A 22,252-nucleotide genomic window follows, 5' to 3' on the forward strand; every position below is an offset into this window, starting at 1 on the left:
CTGAGGCTACACATTCAGCCAACTAAATATTTAAGGTGATGGAGAAGGCGATGGCCTATTTCATAAGTGGTTATCTCACCAGGACATGACACCGGTGTTCCAGAATCTGCATTAGCTGGCTAGTGGTTTCCAGATGGAGCGTAATGTGTTATTTATTTTAACCTATAAAGCTCTAAATGGCTTGGGACCTGCTTTCTTAGGGGAAAGAGACTGTCACTCCCCAGGCCATACTGCCACCATGTTGGAGTCTCTTCAGTTTAAGAGAGGGAACTCTCAGTGAAATGTTCTCTGAAATGGGCCTTCAGGCTTTGGACCCTTCCTCCCACCCTTAGTGTGAACCAACCCATATTTGACTTTCAGGGCATGCTCTGTTTACTTAGACTTTGAGGGAAGAAGGGGCTAGCTGGGAACTGACATTTGTCAAGGAGGAGAGTTCTGGTTTGCTGGGGAATGCTGGTGGGTTAGCTGCTAGGTTTTAAAGCAGCTAGTTTGACTTGTAGTTATAAAAAATATCAATCATCTAAGGCACAAAGAGATAGGTGCTTGTTTGAATATTGTTTTAGAAATCTGAATCCAAGCAGGAAGCTCCAGGGCCTTGGAGCTCTCACCCCATACTGTGGTTAAAGCACTGCAATGAGACTCAAGATCCAGGTTCAATTCCTAGTTCCACTCAATTGTGACTTGCCCAAGGCGAGGCAGCCTCTCTGTGCCTCAGTTCTCCTCTGTAAAATGGGGATAAGTTTTTCCTTTCTCCCTTTACTTGTCTATATTTAGTTTGTATGCTCCTGAGGATGGAGACAATCTCTCAGTAAGTATATGTACAGTGCCTAGCACAATGGAGCACTGATCTCAGTCAGTTCCTCTAGGCAATACTGTAATATAATAAATAACCAAGAATGTCCTGTCACAAGCCCCTTGCTATTTATGCATCAGATCATGATAGCAGGAACCTTTCCAATCCCTCATGCTCCCTTCGTCCCCCTAACAAGTGCCAGTTGCAATCCCTCAGACTGCTCCCTCCATAGCAGCCTGCACAACATAGAAAGGACTACGTAGAGTGGAGCCATTATTTGGCAGCATAACACTGGGGAACAGAAACCAAGGAGGACAGCCAGTACTGCCAGCCATTCCGGAGGGGGGGGTCTCTTCCTGTGTTCCAAAGCCCCCGCATGCAAACCAGCAAACACAGACCAGTTCTAGATAATGTTTTACATTCACTGTCCACATGTGTAGACAACTACATGAGGGATATGGCAGGGGATAATCAGCGTATGTCTGCTCCTAAAAGGAAACACGTGGAGGGGTTCCCATAGTGCACCACCTTCCAGTGCGCCTCATGCTCTTTGAGCATTAGCAGAAAGCTCAAGGGTTACATGCAAAGTTAAAACATTCCCTTCTTGTAAATTAGTATGTGTTCAATTGCTTTGAAAATGTTTCTAAATTTAATCAGGTTATAAGAGGAGTTAAAAACTAAGGGCCCTAACTTAGACTTCTGCTGAGGGCAAAATTTGTTCCTTAAAAAGATACTATTTAAAAAAAAACAAACCTGTATAATTCTAAAAAAAAATTATAAAAGTCATATACTGGTTTTCATTGTTATTATTTCTGTTAACAGAAAGACAGGTGAGTGTCTGTAGAACAGTAAGATTTATTCATAGAAAGCCTGATTCACCCTAAAGGAACAAGAATAAAGTGGTTTCATCCCAATAACCAATAAAAACCCTATAGAAAGCAGGCCCTCAAAGACTTTATTCCTTTAATAAATAATTATTTTATTGCATATGGCTATTAAGGAGAGCATCCATGATCAATACAGACTAAAATACAATACACTACTCTAGTTCCATTTATTCTCGTCTCCAGCAGCATCACATTTATCTTTATATACAGCGTGTACATTGGAAGACACAGCAAGATAAGTTAAGTCTTTTGTCATATCACAATAGCAAGAAATATATTTAACATCTTGATATCCATAAACAATACGTACCCAAAAAGAAAACACTGCTTAATAACTATAGAGGTTATATAGCAAAAAATATTTTAAATTTAAGGTAAGTCAGGCAAAATGTACAAAGACCCAATATACATTGTGAAGTTTTAGCAAACATAACATTTATACATTTTGGTTCCATTCTGTAAACTAAATCAAGAATGTAAATATTGCATATGCCTTTTGTGAAATATACAGGATAGAGGAGAACTGAGTACATCATCAAGTTTTTTTTTTAAGTTGCTGTATGAATATTAACCATTTGTTATAGTGGCATGATTTTACAATTGGTACAGAGGGATACTTCAAAGTAGAAATTAAAACATTGCATTCAGCAGGTACCACATTCAGTGCTATTGTTAGGGGGCAGGAAGTTCACAGAGCAAATGTCAACAATTGTATTTGTTTCAGTTTCAGAACTGAACAAGTACTAACTTAGAACATTTTAGAAACATGTAACGGGTTTTAAAAAATCAAATAAGCATATTTAAATTGATCTTAGACCAATATTGTACAGCCTATGCATTGCTGTGTTGCGAGACCCCTGAAAATTACACAGGAAAAAAAAATTACACCCTGTGTTGCGGGGTGGAAAAGGAATTAATTTACATTCATCTTTGTCTTGTAATACAATCCTGTGTTCTAAAAGTTCAGCATGTAAGCAGGAAGACTTTGCATTGCCATTATATTTGTAAGACATTGACTCTTGTCTTCCTCAAAATAAAAATATAGAGAGATATATATAATGCATTCTGTTTATAGTGATGTATAGGTTCTCCACTTATCACAGAGAATTAAAAAAAAAAAAAATCACACACAACTCAAATGACTTAGTGTAATACTTACATGACTACCAGAGCAGGCACTGGGGACGTACCCTTGAAAACAATTTAACTCTTCATTAAATTTATCGAAGGAGCAACAAGGTGACAGAACATTCTGCTAGTCTGGTGCAACAACTGTAGGTGACATTTGTAATAATAGCCACCACACATCACTAGTATTTTCAGAATACTGAAAATATTAAAAACATGAGCATTCTTGTAAAGAACTCCGGCTAAGTGACTGCAACTTTTATTTTTCCCTTTAATGATGCCTTTAGCTGGAATGCTACTTTTCTGGTAAGAGGCAAATATTAGGACTTTCAGGATGGCATAGTAATATATTACAATTAAGATTTCAATCTGCCCAATACTTATTATCATCATCCTTGCATTCCTAGCATGCCTGTGTGGATTTTTGGTTAGGAGACATGCAGCGAAGATCAGGGTTAATTGACAAGTATGATTTGTAAATAGCAGAAAAGGCTTTTGCAATTTGAAGTACCTACATAAACACCTACTTAGAGAGGATTAAACAAGTGTGTTAAAGGTAAAAAGAGATACCCCCCAATGCAGTTTGATTATTTTAACTTACGTTGCTTCAGTTACACACTTTATAACTATTTGAAATCTTTCATCAAAGTTCGATCCACAACGTTTAATTTCATTTTAGACTTTTCAGTGCCCACATTGGGCTTTGTCTGATAAGTAAACATTGCAGCTAGTGATTTAGAACCAACCAGCAGCTGTATACTTAAAAAAGTTAAGTAAGGCTGAAGACTGTTCTTGAGAGATACTCAGCATAGAGATAAAGGAGGTCCTGTTATACACCAACATTACAAATCCAGCTTTACTTTGAACTGAGGTAGTACTGTGGTAGGCTTGAATTTATGCCAGTAAATACCAGATTTTACTGCTTTTGCAGGTGTTTGCAGAATCCCTTAATATGCTGAAGAATAAATACAGTGCGTCTTTGCAGAAAAAGGAAATGAAGGCATTGGCCACAAGAGGCCGGTTGAAAAGTTCCGAATTTCTAGAGAATATCTTGAATAAAGTCTGTCAAAACAGCAGCACAATGAGACTGTAGATGTCAATGACAGGAAATGAGTGAAGCAGGTTGCTCTCCCTTCCTTGCTGATTTGTTGTCCAGTATAGTCCATAACTGTTTTGAAAATTAAGTAACCTTTCGGACCAAAAACAAAAAATAAAGTAAACCTTAAGCAGCTTCGATTTAAAAAAACGTAAGCCAAGCAGCTTCTTTCAATGTTGTACTCTGTTGTTTGAGGTCATGGTGATAAAACTAACTCCTTCACTCTGGGGGAGGAAACAAAATGAAACAAAAGTCAATAAATAATGTTGCACAAATCAAGTTACTGATTTAAAAACCATCAAGAGATTGTTTTACCTTTATGTTAGGCTTTAATGACAAGAAAAGTATCATCTAGATGAGAATTACCTAAAAAAATATGCTTACATACCTCACATGGTATTATACAGAGGAGAAGGGGATAAGGCACATTTTCTAACCTAGTACTATTCTGTTTTCATGACTACCAATAATAACTGTTCAAGCCATCAAACGTGATTTGGGGAGGAAAATGGGAGAGGAAATAGCAAAAATTCCTCTCCCCTCCCCCCCACTCCTTCTGAACAGCACTGGTTTGTATTAATAGCAAGGTACAAGTTCTAGAAAATATATAGAAACAACAGTTTTCAATCTAGTTGGAAGCTAATTAGTGGAGTCTACTTCCAGACATTGAAAAACAAGACTATTCTGACACTATTTTGTACAAAGAGCAAGTCTTCTCAAAAGATAATTGAGTATATAATGGATAATCATCTGAATTAATTATTTCAATTACTAAGAAATCTACTGTGCCTGATGAAGACCTAAAAACTAGGGTTACCATACGTCCGGATTTTCCCGGACATGTCCGGCTTTTGGGGGCTCAAATCCCCGTCCGGGGGGAAATCCCCAAAAGCCGGGCATGTCCGGGAATATCGGGAGGGCTCGGCCGGGGCCTCTTTGGCCGGGGCCGGTGCGGGGCCGGGCCGGGGTCGTGGGGCCGGGAGCCAGGGGGTCCGCTGGGCCGCAGGGTGCGCTGGGCCGGTCCGGGGCCGGGAGGTCCGCGGAGCCGGGGGGTCCGCTGGGCCGGGAGCCGGGCCGGTCCGCGGGGCCGGGAGCCGGTCTGGGCCCGCGGGGCCGGGAGCCGGGAGGTCCGTGGGGCCGGGAGCCGGGGGGGTCCGCTGGGCCGCGGGGCCAGTCCGGGCCCGCGGGGCCGGGAGCCGGGGGGTCCGCTGGGCTGCGGGGTCCGCTGGGCCGCGGGAGCCGGGAGGTGCGCCGGGCCGCCGGGGGCCGGCAGTACTGGGCGGGCCGGGGGTGGTCGGCCGGGGGCCGGGGCCGGCACCCCAGGACCCGAGCCGACCCAGGCTGGAGCCGCCGGGGGGCCAGCCTGGGCCGCGCCTCCTCCCCCTACACTCCCCCTTACCTGCTTCAGGCTTCCCGCGAATTAAATGTTCGCGGGAAGCAGGGGAGGGGGCGGAGACTTTGGGGAGGGGGCGGAGTTGGGGCGTGGGCGTGGGCGGGGCTGGGGGGCGGGGCCGGGGGCCGTGGAGTGTCCTCCATTTGGAGGCACAAAATATGGTAACCCTACTAAAAACTCTGTAGCTGAAAAGGAAAATGGCCAACCTGCCCAACCCCCAAACAAAAACATTTTTCCCTCCCCTTTACCTTTCACAGAATGAATGGCTGTTGCCTAAATAGCTGCCTCAAAGAGCCAAGCAAAATTATACTATATATTTTTTAAATCCCATTTTATTTTATGCTGTTTTAAAGAATCCAGCTGAACTGTGTCAGGTTCTTTTACTATAAAGGAATAATGAAAGATATGTACCACTCACATACAGCAACCCTGTCATATTTCTTAACTCCCAACTTTAAGAAGGTTTGTTATTGTGGCTGTTAAAAACAAACAAACATGTCCTTGATGTGTCACTTTTTAAAATATAAATTGTTCTTAGCTTGTTATATTTATAGTAGCTGAGCATATATAACAATTAACAGAAATCAGAGACCTTGTAAATTCTACATGCAAACAAAATAGTGTATGTGAAGCACAATATCATGAATGCAAAATTGTGTTCACATTAGGTACTCCTTATGGTGCTTTTTTTTTTTTTTTTTAATTTTTGCCGCAACACTTAGTTTCAAAAGCTCAGAGGAATCTGTAGTTTGAAGGTGAACTGCAAAATTTTTTGCCAAAAGCAAAATTTTTTGCTTGCACAATGCCAGGAAGGAACAATTATATAGCTGTTCAGAAACGCAGGCCTGGATCCAGCAATCCCCAAGGCAAAAATCCATGTTAGCTTTCCTGCGTATGGACATAAGATCAAGGATGTAGTTGTCAGTGTACTTTATGATGTATTTATTAATTTTGGCATGTAAAATAAATGTAAAACCAAATTCAAAGCCAATGCATAACATGTTTTACATGAAACCTAGATAATTAACAAAAATTTAAATATAGTATTTATATAATTGGATTTTCTCTGTATTGATTCCTAATTAATCAGACACCACGGCTTGTTACAAAAGTACGCAAAAAATCAAAGGCTGACATCTTTGCATGTGCATGAATGATAAAAATGCTGTGGAAACCTACTATCACCAATTTTATCCAAGAAAAGGGACCTGTTGAAATTAATGGGAGCTACTAAGTGTTCAGCCCTTTTGAAAGTCAGGCTTCTTATTTAGGTGCCTAGATATGGACTTGGAGCCTAAGTTTATGCCCCCGTATTCAAAAATGTTGACTTCTGCTTCTAACCTTAAAAAAGCCTAGTACAGTCTAGCTTCTAGTCACAAACAAAAAAACCCAAACATGTTTTTATTATGGAGGAAGACCAATCTGGGTGTGGATTACAAATTTTAGAAGGGACATGCAAATTAATGATTGGTAATACAGGTTAAGCGAGGAACTCTTATTTACACTCTCATATAATACAAGAACAAGAAAACTTTAAATTGAAAGATAAAAATTATTTTTTTAATATCATGCATAATTAACCTGTGGAACTCATAGCCAAAAGGAAACGTTATGATCAACGCGAAACTGCTCACCTTCAGGGTCTTGTAAACAAAGGTGTTCACAGACCTTATTTAATAAAAGTAAATGGGTGTATTAAGAACCCATATGATGCTCCTCCGTGTAGTAAAAACAGTTGCAGCCAAGGAGGCTGACAACCAGGGCCATGTGGCAAGCAGCTTAGGGCGGTGAGAGTACGGAGCTCCCGGGGTTTCCTACATTTCAAAATCAGGGCTTGGGGACTGGAACAAAACTTTTGTGCAGGCAGTCAGCATGAGTGTGCTGCATTTTGTTGCAAGTCTGTGTGGGTCTACGAGGAGAAAGTCAAGAGAGTCACTTCTTGGGATAGGGCACAAGGGCCTGATCAGATGCTTCTGCAAAAAGACTGTCTTGCATGCTGTTTTGTTCCTACTGTTGTTTAGGGAAGCAAGAAGTGTTGTGTGTACACTTTGTAAATAAACAAACTGCACTAAAAAATAGCCTGACTCTGTGTCACTGATCTCTTATCTGAGCAGAAAACATCCTGCCAGGCCTGAATTGTGGCTACTACTCATAGGGGCAACAATATAACTAAGGCCAATAGCTTAAAAGGATTCAAAATGTCTACTGCAGGGATTGGCAACCTTTGGCACGCGGCCCATCAGGGAAATCCGCTGGCGGGCTGGGACGGTTTGTTTACCTGCAGTGTCCGCAGGTTCAGCCAATCGCGACTCCCACTGGCCGTGGTTCACTGTTCCAGGCCAATGGGGGCTGCGGGAAGCGGCACGGGCCGAGGGATGTGCTGGCCGCCGGTTCCCGCAGCCCCCATTGGCCTGAAACGGCGAACCGTGGCCAGTGGGAGGGAGCCGTGATCGGCTGAACCTGCGGACGCTGCAGGTAAACAAACCGTCCCGGCCCGCCAGCGGATTTCCCTGCTGGGCCACGTGCCAAAGGTTGCCGATCTCTGTTCTACAATCTATATGGATAAGGAGAATATCCCTGGTTACAGTAGTTAGGAATTTTGTACACAAAGGAGCATAAACACTCATACTTCAGGACATATGTACACCAATGATGAAACTTCTGCTTTGGGCAGAATATTCCAAAAAACTGTTCATGAGTTTTCTTGCATTTTCCTCTGAAGCATCTAGAACTAGCTGCTTCCAGACATCAGATGCTGGTCTAGGTGGTCAGATCTAATATAGCAACTGCTGTGATTAAGAGCTAGAAGTTATCACTGGTATAGATTTTGTACTATTTAAAAAAATATTGCTTTTAAATTATTTTGTACTTTTTAAGAAACCTTTGTAAACTACAATTTAGTATACATGTATTAAGGAATATCATAATGCAAACAGCAAGTAAGCAGTATATCTGATTCCCCTGTTAGGGATGCTTATTTAGAAGCATATTTAGGGATCTGACCCATAAGAAACTGTACTTGTACAACGATCTGAAGTGCTTGTAGGCCCTGATTCAACAAGGTACTTAAGCATGACTCTAATGAGTCTACTTACATGCTTAAAGTTGGGCACATGCTTAAGTATGTTGTTCAACTGGGGTCTTAAGGCCTGATTCAAAGCTCAGTAATGTCAGTGAAATGGTTACCATTAACACCAATAGGCTTTTGATCAGGCTTTTAATGAGGAAAGGAAAAATAATCACTGCTACAAGTGTTGCCATGAGAGCCACATGAAACTTCTTGATGCAGATTTAAGCCATTTACCTGCTTGCTTAAAATAAAGGTGCCAGTTCCTAACAAGTACTATCTATTAAATTTAACTTTGGCCATTAATATCCTGTATATGATCATAGGCTCCAATTCAGTAGCACTTTAAGTGCTTAATTTCAGCATTTATAGAATTAGAATCATAGAATATCAGGGTTGAAAGGGACCTCAGGAGGTCATCTAGTCCAACCCCCTGCTCAAAGCAGGACCAATTCCCAACTAAATCCCCAAATGGCCCCCTGCAGGATTGAACTCACAATCCTAGGTTTAGCAGGCCAATGCTCAAACCACTAAGCTATCCCTCCCTCACCCATATATTGCAATGAGACTACACAGGTGCTTAAAGATAGGTGCACGTTTAAGAGCTCTGCTTACTCCTGGCCAAAATTTGCAAGGTACAGGATAGGTTCCTGACTGCCTCCAGAAAGAGAAAATGTTAAACACCTTAATCAAAGCATCATAGATATGGTCCTCCGTAAGTAACACAGGCAGGAGGAGCTGCATGTTTTCCAGTGGAAAACACAAAACAAAACAAAAATCATAATCAGTGACAGTAAAGCAAACCAGGGCATGTTGCATGGAGGGAAAAAATCATGCATATTTAACAGACCCATCGTGTGGCTATGTATGGATTAAACAAATATAATATTTGGGAGAAGTATGTACACCTCTACCTCAATATAACGCTGTCCTCAGGAGCCAAAAAATCGTACCATGTTATAGGTGAAATCGCGTTACAATTGAACTTACTTTGATCCACCGGAGTGCGCAGCCCACCCCCTCCCCCCCCCGGAACACTGCTTTACCGCATTATATCTGAATTCGTGTTATATCGGGTCGCGTTATATTGGGGTAGAGGTGTATCTGATAAACCCTATATCCAGGGCCACACAAAAAAATCTATCAAAATACAAAATCTGATATAATTTCTACTATCTTTATCTAAATTGTTTACTCCAAATGGTTTTGGGGCACATCAAGAAGAGATCCGCAATTACAAGATCACAGTTTCCAAAACTACCAAAGGTAAGACTCATTCAAATTGCATTAATGCTTCTCTTGAGGGCATAAAACAATAAATACTTAAATAAAATTAGCTAGAGAACAATTCAGTATTGCGCCTTATCAAACACCATGTGTATAGAAATATAATGATTTGCCAATTAAAACAAATTCAATCTGCTTATTAATTTGCAGTCAGTAAGCAGTGAATAAGAGTGTATTAGGTCTAAATTTCTAAAAATAAATTTAATTCTCATCTACTGATATGCATACAAATGAACAGTTATTGATGTGGCTCAAATACAAAACACATTGTTGGTAATTTACAACATATAAATTAACTCAAGAGGTAGTATGATTTATTGAACAGGACTATGGCTTGGGACTTAGAACACCTGGGTTCTATTCCCAACTCTGCCACTGGTTTCATGTCCGACCTTCAACATGTCACTTCACCTCCCTTGCCTTTAATTCCCATCCTATCCTTCAGCTGTCTTGTCAGGTATGTTGCAAACAAATAACTTTTCTACCACAAATAGTCCCATTTAAATCACTGGAATTCCTCATGATAGTAAAGTTAAGCACATGTGTGTTTGTAGGATCCAAGCCATAGACTGTAAACTCTCTGGGACAGAATCTGTCTCATATTCTGTGGCTGTACGGTGCCTAGCACATCAGGGTCCTGATCTGAACTGGAACCTGTAGGCACTACTGTAATACAAAATAAAAAACAACAATACATTAAGGACATACCTCCTGTATTACAGTTACATTATTTCAAAGGAAGGGAAGGACCAAAATGAAAACAAATATCTAAATTTTCTGATCAGTATTTATCACTCCTCCCCCCATGATATTAATTCATAGAAATATAGATCGGGGCCAAATCCTGACCTTCCTCCAGCCCTTCTTCGGCAAGTTACTTAGGAACATGTTTAACTTTGAGTAGTGAATTCAACGGGACTACTCATGTGCTTATAGTTAGACATACTTAAGTAGGGGGTCTTTTCAAGTTGGATTTAATGAGACTACACATGTAAGAAAAGAAATGTTGGCCCCTGATTAAAGGAAAAGGTTTAAGACTAGAGTTTAACTATTTCCCCTAGCACAAAATATTTAAAGTGTCCACAACTACTATCAATCTTTTGTTACACATATACATTTCAAAGGAAAAACAATTTAACTATGAAAGGGGTGATATATTTATTGTTCAAACAAGTTATGTTTGGACATAATTTGAGGCAGGCTGTTCAAACGAACACACTTTTGGGGGTTTGTTGTTCTATTAAGAAAACAGTAAAATGTCATTTAAATATGGACTTTTTAAATTTAGGAAAAAATGGGTACTGTGTGAATATAGCCTATGACCTCTATAGCAACCAAAATATATAATTTGTATATATAACTTTTAAATAAGCAGAGTAGGGTTTATGTAGATATAGGTATTTACATTAAAATTAGTGTTATAATACTGTTACACTTGGGTTCAATAATCAGAACAAAAAATCTAATTGCTTGAATATAACACAAACAAAAGAGATTCTATCTACTGAAGTGGGAAACACATTGTCACATAACTTGAAAAAGTTGCTGTGCTACCACCTGCAAGTGCACCACAATTATTTTCAGACACTTAGTAATGAACACTATACATTAGAGGCTAAGATGGGTACCAATATTCTTTGATGCCATGCACACATATTACAATTGATTCTTAGTGCCAAATTCTGCCCACAGATACCAAAGTAATAAGAGTTGTACCCGGGTATCTGAGGACAAATTTTAGGTCTTAGTTTAAATTTTTTGTTTCAACACAAACTGGAAATTTTAAAACATTAATTTCTTTAACTAAATTGCACTTTCTCCACTCAAAAATTTACATGCCTAACTTTTTTGAGAATACTAAGTGATTGTTTTCACTTGAATTTTCTACTGCAATATAATGGGTCGATCCTGCAATGGAAATACACATGTAGTAAGTGCTACGCTTAGGTTATTGGAGAATATGGTTCTAAGTTTGGTATAAACTGTATTTCAGTATCTATTTGTCAAGAAGTTCACAGACTTACAAGTATGAGCACCTGTGCATTAAAATATAATTCTATATAAATTATAGAATTATTTTAAAAGTAGCTATAAATTCATTCTAATGATAACATGCTGGGCTTTGATAGGTTCTTCTCACATCCATTAAAAAAATAGGTATAGATTTAAAATAAGCAAAACTTACACTGTGTACTTCCCAGATTAGTTAAAAAAAAGTTCTCTTACTAAACCTCTCAAATTCAGAGATTTTGCTATTTTCCAATACTAAATAACTTGGAATGGATGTAATAAATTAGGCAAAACAAGCCTACTTAGCACAATATGAAGTTTGTTCAAAAAGTTATTTCCACCCTCTCTCTCCTGCAGCTTGGCTATATGCCTGCTTAACATGTTAAATGAAACCGAATAAAATCAAGTCACTTCTCATACAGAAAGCAACCAAATCATCAGAAAAATCTTTCAAGTCTTTGGTCTTGAACTGGAAACAACCATGTAACAGGGTCAGAACACAAAGAAACAGTGGTGGAAACTATATAAGGAATATGCCACCACAAAGATTAACATATGGCATCCAGCCAAAGAGACACTGTCTCTACAGGATTTAGACATTAAAAAAAAAAAAAAAAAAAAAAAGAGAGAGAAGTAGAAGTCAGGTTCTTGGTTAACGACCATCACTACTGCATTTGCCTCCCACCTTACGAGCTACCAATCGATTTTATTATCGCTGCAGATATAGAAACGGGACACTGGAAAAATGGTTTCAATTTGACTGTCAGTTTGGTTTCCACAAGTCCTTCTGTGTCAAGAGGGTAGAAATCATCTCACCAGTTGACTGAAGGGGGGAGGGAGGGGAAGAAGCAAAATTCTATAAACACAGAAGCCATATAGGAAAGGGTGGTAGAAGAGGTACTCTCTTCGTTTTTCTGTTCTGTCCAGGGCCGGCTCCAGGCACCAGCCCACCAAGCATGTGCTTGGGGCGGCGCCTGGAGGGGGGCCAGCACGGCGGGGCGCTCCGGCCCGAGAGCGGGGCCGCGACTGGGCTCGCCGCCCTCCCCCCGGCGCTCTGGCCGCCGGGGGCTCTCTACTCTCCCCCCGGCACTCTGGCCACCGGGGACAGCGGAGAGCCCCAGCCGGGCTTGCCGCCCTCTCCCCGGTGCTCCAGCCGGTCGGGGAGAGCGAAGAGCCGCGGCGGGCTCACCACCCTCCCCCCAGCACTCTGGCCACCGGGGAGAGCGGAGAGCCCCAGTCAGGCTCTCTGGCCACCGGGGAGAGCGGAGAGCCCCAGTCAGGCTCTCTGGCCACCGGGGAGAGCGGAGAGCCCCAGTCAGGCTCTCTGGACACCGGGGAGAGCGGAGAGCCCCGGCTGGGCTCGCCGCCCTCCCCCCGGTGCTCCGGCCGGTCGGGGATTGCGGGCCCACGGCCGGGCTCTGCGCCCTCCCCTGCCGCACTGGGGGGGGAGGGGGGGTGGCTTTTTTGCCTAGGATGGCAAAAAAGCCAGAGCCGGCCCTGGTTCTGTCCTTATATTTTCTTCAGATTGGGATTGAAAATAGAAGAGTGAGGGAGAGAAGAAGCTGGGCATGAGATTGCAGACTCCATGTTTCTAGGAAGAAGCATCAAAGAAAGCCTATAGGGAACTGAGCAGACAGACCTTATTTACAGGGCTGACAGGTACAGACATAGCACTGTATGTCCTTGTATACTCTTCTACTTCCATTCTACCTATAGGGAGTCAGAAAAAGGGATTGCAAGCTCTCCTCAAAGGTATATGATCTAGAATCAAAGTGCACAAAGGGAAAGCTAAAAGAACCACCAGGTTACTGTAAATATCTGAACAATTCTGCAGATTTGGGATGAAAATCTCTGTACATTGGCCAATATTTTTTGCAGAATTATGGAGGCACCAAAACCATACAATATATGTTGAAATGAAAAGGTTTCTGTCAGTTTACTGGAAAATCAATTATACAGTCTGCAAGATGCCCCACAGCATTGTGCAAAAGAGGAGGAAACATCTACAGTTTTCCAGTATGTCTGGACAAAGCTTACTATTTTGTTTATTATGCCCATGAATTCTTCCCATTCCATTTTCTACCTACAGCCACTCCAGTTAAACCATCTCATAATTTACTTCATTCAAATACAGTGTTTCTCAAATTGTAAGGCAGGCGTCCCAGGCCAAGTGTAAGGAAATTAAAAAGAAAGTGAAAACTAAATGTTTTATTTCTTGCTGTATCATTAACACATAAGTTTCAATTACTGATCTGTCTAATAGGTTCTCAGTACTTGCTACGTATATTGAATATTCAGTAAACTGTTTTATCTCATGAGACCTTCAAATATAGAAACAATGAAGCAACAACAACAACAAAAAGAAAGAAACACATTAAGACTGCTTTGTCCAAATGTTTAAGCGTTCTTGCAAAATACTCTTCCCCATGTCAAGATGACCCCTGTAGTGCTTCAATGTAGATGGCTACCTATGCCGACAGGGAGTGTTCTCCAATCAGTGCAGGTGATCCACCTTTCCAAAGACCAGCAGCTAGGCCAATGGGAGAATTCTTAACTTTTTAGTTAGACCAGACCTTAGTGTGTTTACCTAGATCATCGTCATCATCTAATAAATTTACCTTACAAGTGTTGAATCTAATCCACACCACTCAAAATCAAAAGTTAGTAAGTTCTACTCTTATTATTAAACCATTGGGAGACAGACACTAGTCACAAGTACTCATAAAAGAGGACCTGAGCCAAATTTTAGCCTCAGATGCTAGGTATCCAATTTGCTTGACCATTACAGTACATCCTCAGTTTGAATTCACCTTAAAGTTTTATTTCTGCCATCAGATGCACCGTGGGGCTCGCAAAGTCCTCTATATTTATATTTATAAAAAGCATTCCTGACCCAAACAATTGAGGACAAATTCTATTCTCATTTACAGGTTTGCAATGTCATTAATTTCTACTTCAATAAGGTTGCACACCTATAACTGAAACTAAGACTTTGACACAGTGGTTATTGGCCACTTTTCAGCAGTGCTTCAGAGCTCCATGAAAATATCTGAAAACATCTACTCACCTGCTCTCCAACCTAACTCCCAAGTAGGCATTACTCCTGTTTCTTTCTGTGAACAGGTAAATAAAATTGATTGTATATTATCAGAATTTATTTAAGATTAATAATCAAAGCAACTGTGTATCTGATGAGTACTTTTTATATTTCTGAATTACAATATAGATCCCCTTATTCCCTGCCCCCACCTCAACTACTATAAAACTGTATTTTTTCAAAAATAATGCTACAAAAAGTGTTCTGGAGTCTAATGGTGTGCAAGCATTTAGGTCTTATATTTAAAGCAATATTTTGTTAAAGAAATATCAATAATTTGCTTATCGATATCATTCATGATTTTACAAGAAGAATCCACAACAGATGAGACACTCCTCTGAAATTTATATACAATAGTATTGTATACAGCAGCTATTATTTTGTTAGGGGTTGAAAGGTTGTCACATTAACACCATAAATACCCATTACATGTCACACCTGATGACAAACTGATATACCCTTTAAAAATAGAGGCAACAAATTGGTAAGTACTTTAGAAATGCAATATCAATCTTTAAAATCTTAAAAAATGTCTTATCCACAGTGCACTATCTCAAGCAAAAGCACACAAGCAGGATTGAAGGAATTAAGATTATTCCTAGCTACACTGCATGCATCTCGAATCCTCTTACCTAATAGTTTCCTGGAGAGACAAAGTGAAGCAAACCCATATTCATTAGCTCTGCTAGACCGAACAGACTCCAGAGCTTCACTTTTACAAAGGTAGTTAAGGAATGCGAATATAAAGTTGCCAAGTTACCTACTCCAAGGCGCAATAATGTCTGAGTCAAGTGAGGAATCACAGTTTAAACATCAACAGCAAATATTCCATGTGCTAGTTTTCAGCTGTGAGATCTACAGTACATAAAAAGTCCAGTTCCTTAAAAAAAACCAACAACAAAAACAACCTTTGTTTAACTATGAAAATACCTACTTGACTAAAGTAATCCTCTCACATAACTTAAATGTTATTTAAGAAAGGGGAGGGCATTTTACTAACTTTTAAGAACCTAGTATTATTTATGTCCTAAAGTACAAAACCCATAACATAGTGCATTTTCTTCTGTAAATACAAGGATTTGTCAGTGAATGTTTACCTAAAGTACAGCCCGTAATACAGCTCTGGGGCCATATAATGTACTATTTCAAGTGTTTCTTTCTGTACTTAAAAGGTTTTCTAGTTTTGTTTTGTTTTTTTGGCTACTGTAATTTGCTCCAGAGCAAACATGCTTGTAAGATATCAGTGTTTCAGGTATCTTAATAAGAGCCACTGATGCCTCACACAACACTTTGAGAAAACGATTCTATTTAGCAACAAATCTGATTATATAACTAACTATTTCTTTTTAACATTTTATTTTATTGGCAGGACGTGATCCATAAAAACAAATAAAAATAGGATCTTTGTTACTTAAGAGTTCACATCCAATCCCACAACCACTCAGCACACAGAAAGAACTTTCTCAGGCCTTGGCTACACTTGCAAGTTACAGCGCCGTAAAGCCTCCCCCAGCACTGTAACTCACTCCCTGTCCACACTGGCAGGGCACTTACAGCGCTGTATCTCCCTGGGTACACCGCTGCAGGTACTCCACATCTCCGAGAGGAATAACAGCTGCAGCGGAGTGGCTACGAGGCACGGGTGTGAGTGTAAACAAGCGCTGTACTAATTACCTTGTCAAATGGCCATTCCTCTCCATTGTTGTGACCAACTGCAGGAATGCGAAAGTGCCTGTTTCAAAGCTCATACTACAGAGAAAAGCAAACAGTTTGCAGCTTGCTTTGAGTGAATAAATGAGTGAGCAGGGGGCCGGGAGTTCGGAACTTGCAAAATAGAGAGCTGACATGCTCCAAAAAGCACTCTCTCTCCCCCCACACTCCCTGTCACAATCCACCCCACCCCACCCCGCATTTTGAAAAGCACGTTGCAGCCACATGAATGTTGGGATAGCTCCCATAATGCACTGGTCCCAACACAGCTGCAAATGTTGCAAGTGTGGCCAAACCACTGCGCTGTCAGCTGTCAGTGTGGACAGACTGCAGCACCTTTCCCTACTCAGCTATACGAAGGTTTACCTCACAGCGCTGTACAGCTGCAAGTGTAGCCAAGGCCTCAGACTTCAGTGGGAGTTCCCAATACAGAGCTCTTATAAGAACAGATCCATTTGCAGACATCCTACCTTGCCACAGTGGTTTGGGGCACTACAACTGGTTGCCGTGAAAATTATTGGGATGTCATATCAAGGGACTATAACTTCATGTGGGGAAATAAGCAGTAGATGAAGTCTCATAAAGGCAAGGATTTGGTTTTATAAATGCTCATAGCGACAAGAACACACAAAAAAAGAGGAATAAAAGCCACTGAAAATATATAGCAGGGGATATCTTGCAACATACATGTTTCTCAGAATTTTTTACAGCATAAGTTCTCTCAAAGGTCTAAGAGCAGTACATCCTTGCAAACTTTATGTATTGCATTGACCAGGAAATATAATCTAAAACAGGGGTTGGCAACGTTCGGCACGCGGCTCACCAGGGTAAGCACCGTGCGGGCCAGGCCAGTTTTATTTACCTGCTGATGCATCAGGTTCGGCCGATCGCGGCCCCCATTGGCCGCGGTTCGCCGTTCTGGGCCAATGGGGGCGGCGAGAAGCCGCGGCCAGCACATCGCTCGCCCACGCTGCTTCTCGCCGCCCCCATTGGCCCAGGACGGCGAACCGCAGCCAGTAGGGGCCGCGATCGGCTGAACCTGACGCGTCAGCAGGTAAATAAAACTGGCCCGGCCCGCCAGGGTGCTTACCCTGGCGAGCCACGTGCTGAACGTTGCCGACCCCTGATCTAAAAGAATGCACTAAAAGTGCAGGCAGCGGAACAATAAAGAATACACAAATCCTTTTTCATTTCACATTTACTGAACAAATACAATACCTCAAATATACTAACTAGACACAGTACAGTCCAGGTCAAGCAGAAGTACTTAGCTATCTCCAGCTGATGCAAATATGCAACAAGCACCAGACCAATCTATTAGTCAAAAATAGACACATTTGCCTTTAAACTGGCCAATCTTATTATAACTGGTGAAAGTGAGCAAAATTAAGGACACTGAACATTTATATAGAATCCATTCCTGACACAGTAGCAGTGTGTTCCTCAGAATACTGTTCAGGCTAATAAAACAGGTACATATACTAAAATCTGAAATAGGAGTATACTAGGAAAGGTAAGTTAATGGATATTACAGTCACCCTCTCTCTCTAGATTCACAATTCAAGACTTAACTAAAACTGAAGTAATTAAGAGACGTTATTCAGTTCTGTAATAAACGCTGTCTCACTTGTAGAAAGCCTACATTAGGCTCCACCAAGGATTTTAAGGTCACTTGGTCATTCAGAAAGTTGGCTCGGAATTATTAATTGTATTCTGTATTAATTAACATTAATTGTATTCTGTATTCATGCGCCCCAAATACAGGCCCATGAGTTTTTTTTCTGCCATCAGGTATCCCAAATATGGTTTGTCTTCCAGAAGAAGACCTGTTAAGAAAAATGTGAATAATGGTTACTCTTGTAATGTTCCCATCTTATGTATAGAAACCCCACCCTGTCTCTTGGTCCCCCCCTTTCCCCCAGCAAAATACATCAGCAGCAGTCTCAAGATGCCTGTTCATACACAGAGGAATAAGCTGGAGCCCCAAGAGGCGGGCCAAGTCTCCTTACACAGAAGCCACAGCAATTCTGAGCCCAGCTACTGGATGCCTCCACTTGACGGACAGGTCATCCACAACAACCAAGATAAGAAATCAATCTGTATTTCTGGCAACAGATCACAGAAATGCCTTCTTGCTCACCCTACTTTTTACAAATACAACTGATAGAAAACTTGGATGAAATCCATCTAGTGCAAAAAATTCCTCAAAATCATACATAACAATGCATGAATATGCTTCAAATACGTTAGTTCCCCAGAGCTCACAATTTCCTACATTTATAGCCCACACCTGGTGTACTGAGAGCTGGCTGGTCACGTGGTGATAGCTCTCCCTATTTCCATTTGCTAAACATCATTAAAATGAAGGGACAAATAACAGAGACGCAAGGTGGGTGAAGCAATATCTTTTGCGGGACCAATTTCTGCTGGTGAAAGAGACAGGCTTTTGAGCTCCACTGAGCTTAAGGCCCGAAGAAGAGCTCTGTGTAAGCTTGAAAGCCTGTCTCTCTCACCAACAGAAGTTGGTACAATAAAAGATATTACCTCATCCATGTTATCTCTCTCATATCCTGGGACCAACATGGCTACAGCAACACTGCAAATGGAAAAATAATGTCAGGAGAGTGAGTCATTGCTATAGCTCCATAGGGATGTTGTGTGACCACAAATGGTATGAGAGATGGCCTCATCAATCAGGAATAGGAGGGGAAATGGCCCATGTTCTTTATCAATCATGCAGCCCATGCTATGAAGAAGTACAGAAAACCCCTGTCCTAGATGGTTTAAAAAGACTGTGCAAAACTGTTTAAATTAAGGAAGAGTATAAGAAAGGTCCCACAGTTCACAAGAAATTCACATGTTCGTGATGAAAAGTTCCAGAGGCAGCTGTGTGCATAGCATCTGACCCAAGTGTCTAGCATAACTCTAGGATTAAAATTAGAAGACATATGTGTATGTGGTCCATCCTGATACTTAAGTCTCATTATGCTAAATTCTGCATTGATTTACATACCACATATTCTCATTGACTTCCACGGAGTAAATAGTGTAGAATTTGGCCCAGTATTTCCTGTTAGTTGACAACCACTTAACATAATTTGGTCTGACCATTGTTACATTGTATTCATCACTCTTATTACTTGAATGCTTTTTATGTACTGACAATATTTCATGTCTTGTTTCCGGATAAGAATTTGCTTTGTTTATATATAATGTGAATTATAACTTTTCTGATGACCACAATAACCTTTTTTCAAATCTGCCAAATGTGGCATGTATTTTAAAATAAAGCAAAACAATTTAAACAGTAAGACAAATCTAGAAACTGAAACAGTAATGTAACTAACACAGAACAACAAATAAAAGAACATGGCTTGGAGAAAAGATATTAGTAAAATAATCATCAAGCTATTTAGCCTTTATTTGTTTACTAAAAGGTTTGTAGCATACCAAAAGAAAAAAACTCCTCTGTTAGTTGTGCCTAAAGGCATAACCACCAGTACTGTCATTCTCACAGAGCCCTTCTGTTCACATTCCTAACAATGTAAAAACAGCTGTTTTCTCATCTAGCCCTTGTTCCTGTCACACCTTTTTAAAGAAGGCATACAAGGCTTACCTCTATCACTTATGTGATGAGCAAAGAATAACTGTCAAAGATACTTAGAAAGTACTCTGTCTTTTCAAGCTAGTTTTACAATAAGAATATATTATAGTAACATACAGCTATTCTTCTATTGAAGAAAAAGCAATTATTCATGTTCAGGGGGAGGGGGAAAGAGGATGCAAGGAAAAGATTAAGGCCTTGGCTACACTGGCAATTCACAGCGCTGCACTTGCTGCGCTCAGGGGTGTGAACTCCCCCCCCCCCCCCCCCCCCGAGTGCAGCAAGTGCAGCGCTGTAAAGCGCCAGTGTAATCAGCGCCTGCAGCGCTGCACTCTCGCTCGCAGCGCTGCAAGCTATTCCCCTTGGAGAGGTGGAGTACTTGCAGCGCTGCGAGAGAGCTCTCGCAGCGCTGGCGGCGCGACTACACTCACGCATCACAGCACTGCCGCAGCAGCGCTCTGAATCCGCGAGTGTAGCCAAGGCCTAAGGCTTCTGCTTATTCTATGGAGACAACCAGTACACTTTATATGTAACTGTATGAACTTTAGTAAGAAGTAGTCAAAGAAGTAGTCACTTTTACAGAAGGTCATTAAGTGGAATTCATGCCCAAGTCTTGAAGAATACAAGACAAATGCAGATAATTCAAAAAAGATTTTCAAAAATACTATGGGTCAAAACTTCATTACTGTGCTACGCCAGAGCAGATTGTGAATAAGAACTGTGTGTAATAAAGAGTAGATGTGGGAGAAACAGAATCTGCTCTCTCAGCTTGGGGACAGAGCACTGGCATTGCCACTACTGCAGCCTAAAGGTTGCAACAACATGTTTGATGCAGTGTGCAAGCCCTTGCTCTTAGGCCTGGTCTACACTGGGGGGGAGAGGGGGAGGGAAATTGACCTAAGATACGCAACTTCAGCCAGGAGAATAGCATGGCTGAAGTTGATGTATCTTAGTTCGACTTACCTCGCGGCGCGGGGTCGATTGCCGCAGCTCCCCCATCGACTTTGCTTCCGCCTCTCACCGAGCTGGAGTTCAGCAGTTGACGGGAGAGCGATCAGGGATCGATTTATCGTGTCTAAACTACTCGCGATAAATCGATCCCCAATAGATCAATCGCTACCTGCCGATTCGGCAGATAGTGTAGACATACCCTTAGGCTCTACTCTCAGATTCACCGGCCGCTGCCTTGCTGAGCCTCTGCCCATTCTCCTCCTCCCCATGAGTGTTGTTTAGGCTGCCATGGAACAGCACAAGGGTACAGAAACACCTTACACAGGCTCACCACAACATGCCCCTCCCTATATACAAAAGCTGCATGAGTTTTGCTGCATTTAGGCCCCTTCACAGCTCTTTTCCAGGCCGCAGGATTTTGTCTATTTTTTCCCCCCAACTCCAAGTCAGGTATAAAATTATTTAAATGTTATACTTTGTCCATTTATTTCTTTAGGGCCACATTACCGCTATACTGAAGTCAATGGCACATTGACTTCTTTTAACCCGGTTCTGACCCCCTGATAAAATGTATGGTCATTATTTTTACAACATACATATGACATAATATTACCATATATTAAATACCTTTCATTTTATTGTCACTACAGTGTTCATGCTAATGTACAACCACAAAGGTTAAAATGAGACTTGCAGTGTTGAATCAAACTGTATAGAACGGGTATAGAAAGGCAGAGGTGGGACACAGCCCCTCCCCCAAACAGAGGGAGCACGGAGAGGCAGTAGAGCCAGAAGGGAAGAGGCGGAGTCAGAGTCTCTCCGGTTCTGGCCATGCTGTTCTCCCCCCAGCCTCCGAAGCACCTGCAGCTCTGGGGCTGGCAGGCTGCAGCTGTGGCCGTGCCGCCCTGCCCGCCAGAGCACCCTGCAGCTGTGCTGCCCAGCCCAGCCTGCTGCGCCCCCCAGCCTGCCAGAGCAGCTCCAGCCAGGTCAGAGACAACCTCCCCTGGCCCTCCCCAGATAAAGTGGGAAGGGATGGGATGGGTAGAGTGTGGGGGTCCCGGACTAGGGGTGGGGTCATGTGGGGGGTGGTTACAGGGGTTACTCCCCTGACCACCAACTTCTCCCGCCCAAAAAATTTCCCCATCAGTTGCTGTCCAGTCCGTCAGGGTAAGCAGCTGGCGCACCGGGACACTTTGTTTACTTAGGTTTACTGCTGTGCCTGTGGACAT

General features: G+C 41.7%; 1 protein-coding gene across 2 annotated transcripts in view; it reads right to left on the reverse strand.

Moving 5' to 3' along the window:
• Positions 1-1,734: 1,734 nt before the first annotated feature.
• Positions 1,735-22,252, reverse strand: part of IRS2 (insulin receptor substrate 2) — a 38,432-nt gene continuing 17,914 nt past the window's right edge. The window contains exons 2-3 of one of the 2 annotated variants that reach the window (XM_054013159.1): positions 14,729-14,774; positions 1,735-4,128 (exon numbers count right to left, since the gene is read on the reverse strand). In XM_054013159.1, coding sequence (XP_053869134.1) covers positions 4,101-4,128; positions 14,729-14,774 — 74 coding nt within the window. In that variant the 3' untranslated portion in view covers positions 1,735-4,100. The remainder of the gene's footprint in view (positions 4,129-14,728; positions 14,775-22,252) is intronic. The other variant, XM_054013171.1, reaches the window with a different exon arrangement.

This window comes from Malaclemys terrapin, chromosome 1, assembly GCF_027887155.1.
Source record: "Malaclemys terrapin pileata isolate rMalTer1 chromosome 1, rMalTer1.hap1, whole genome shotgun sequence".
Taxonomy (NCBI): domain Eukaryota; kingdom Metazoa; phylum Chordata; order Testudines; family Emydidae; genus Malaclemys; species Malaclemys terrapin.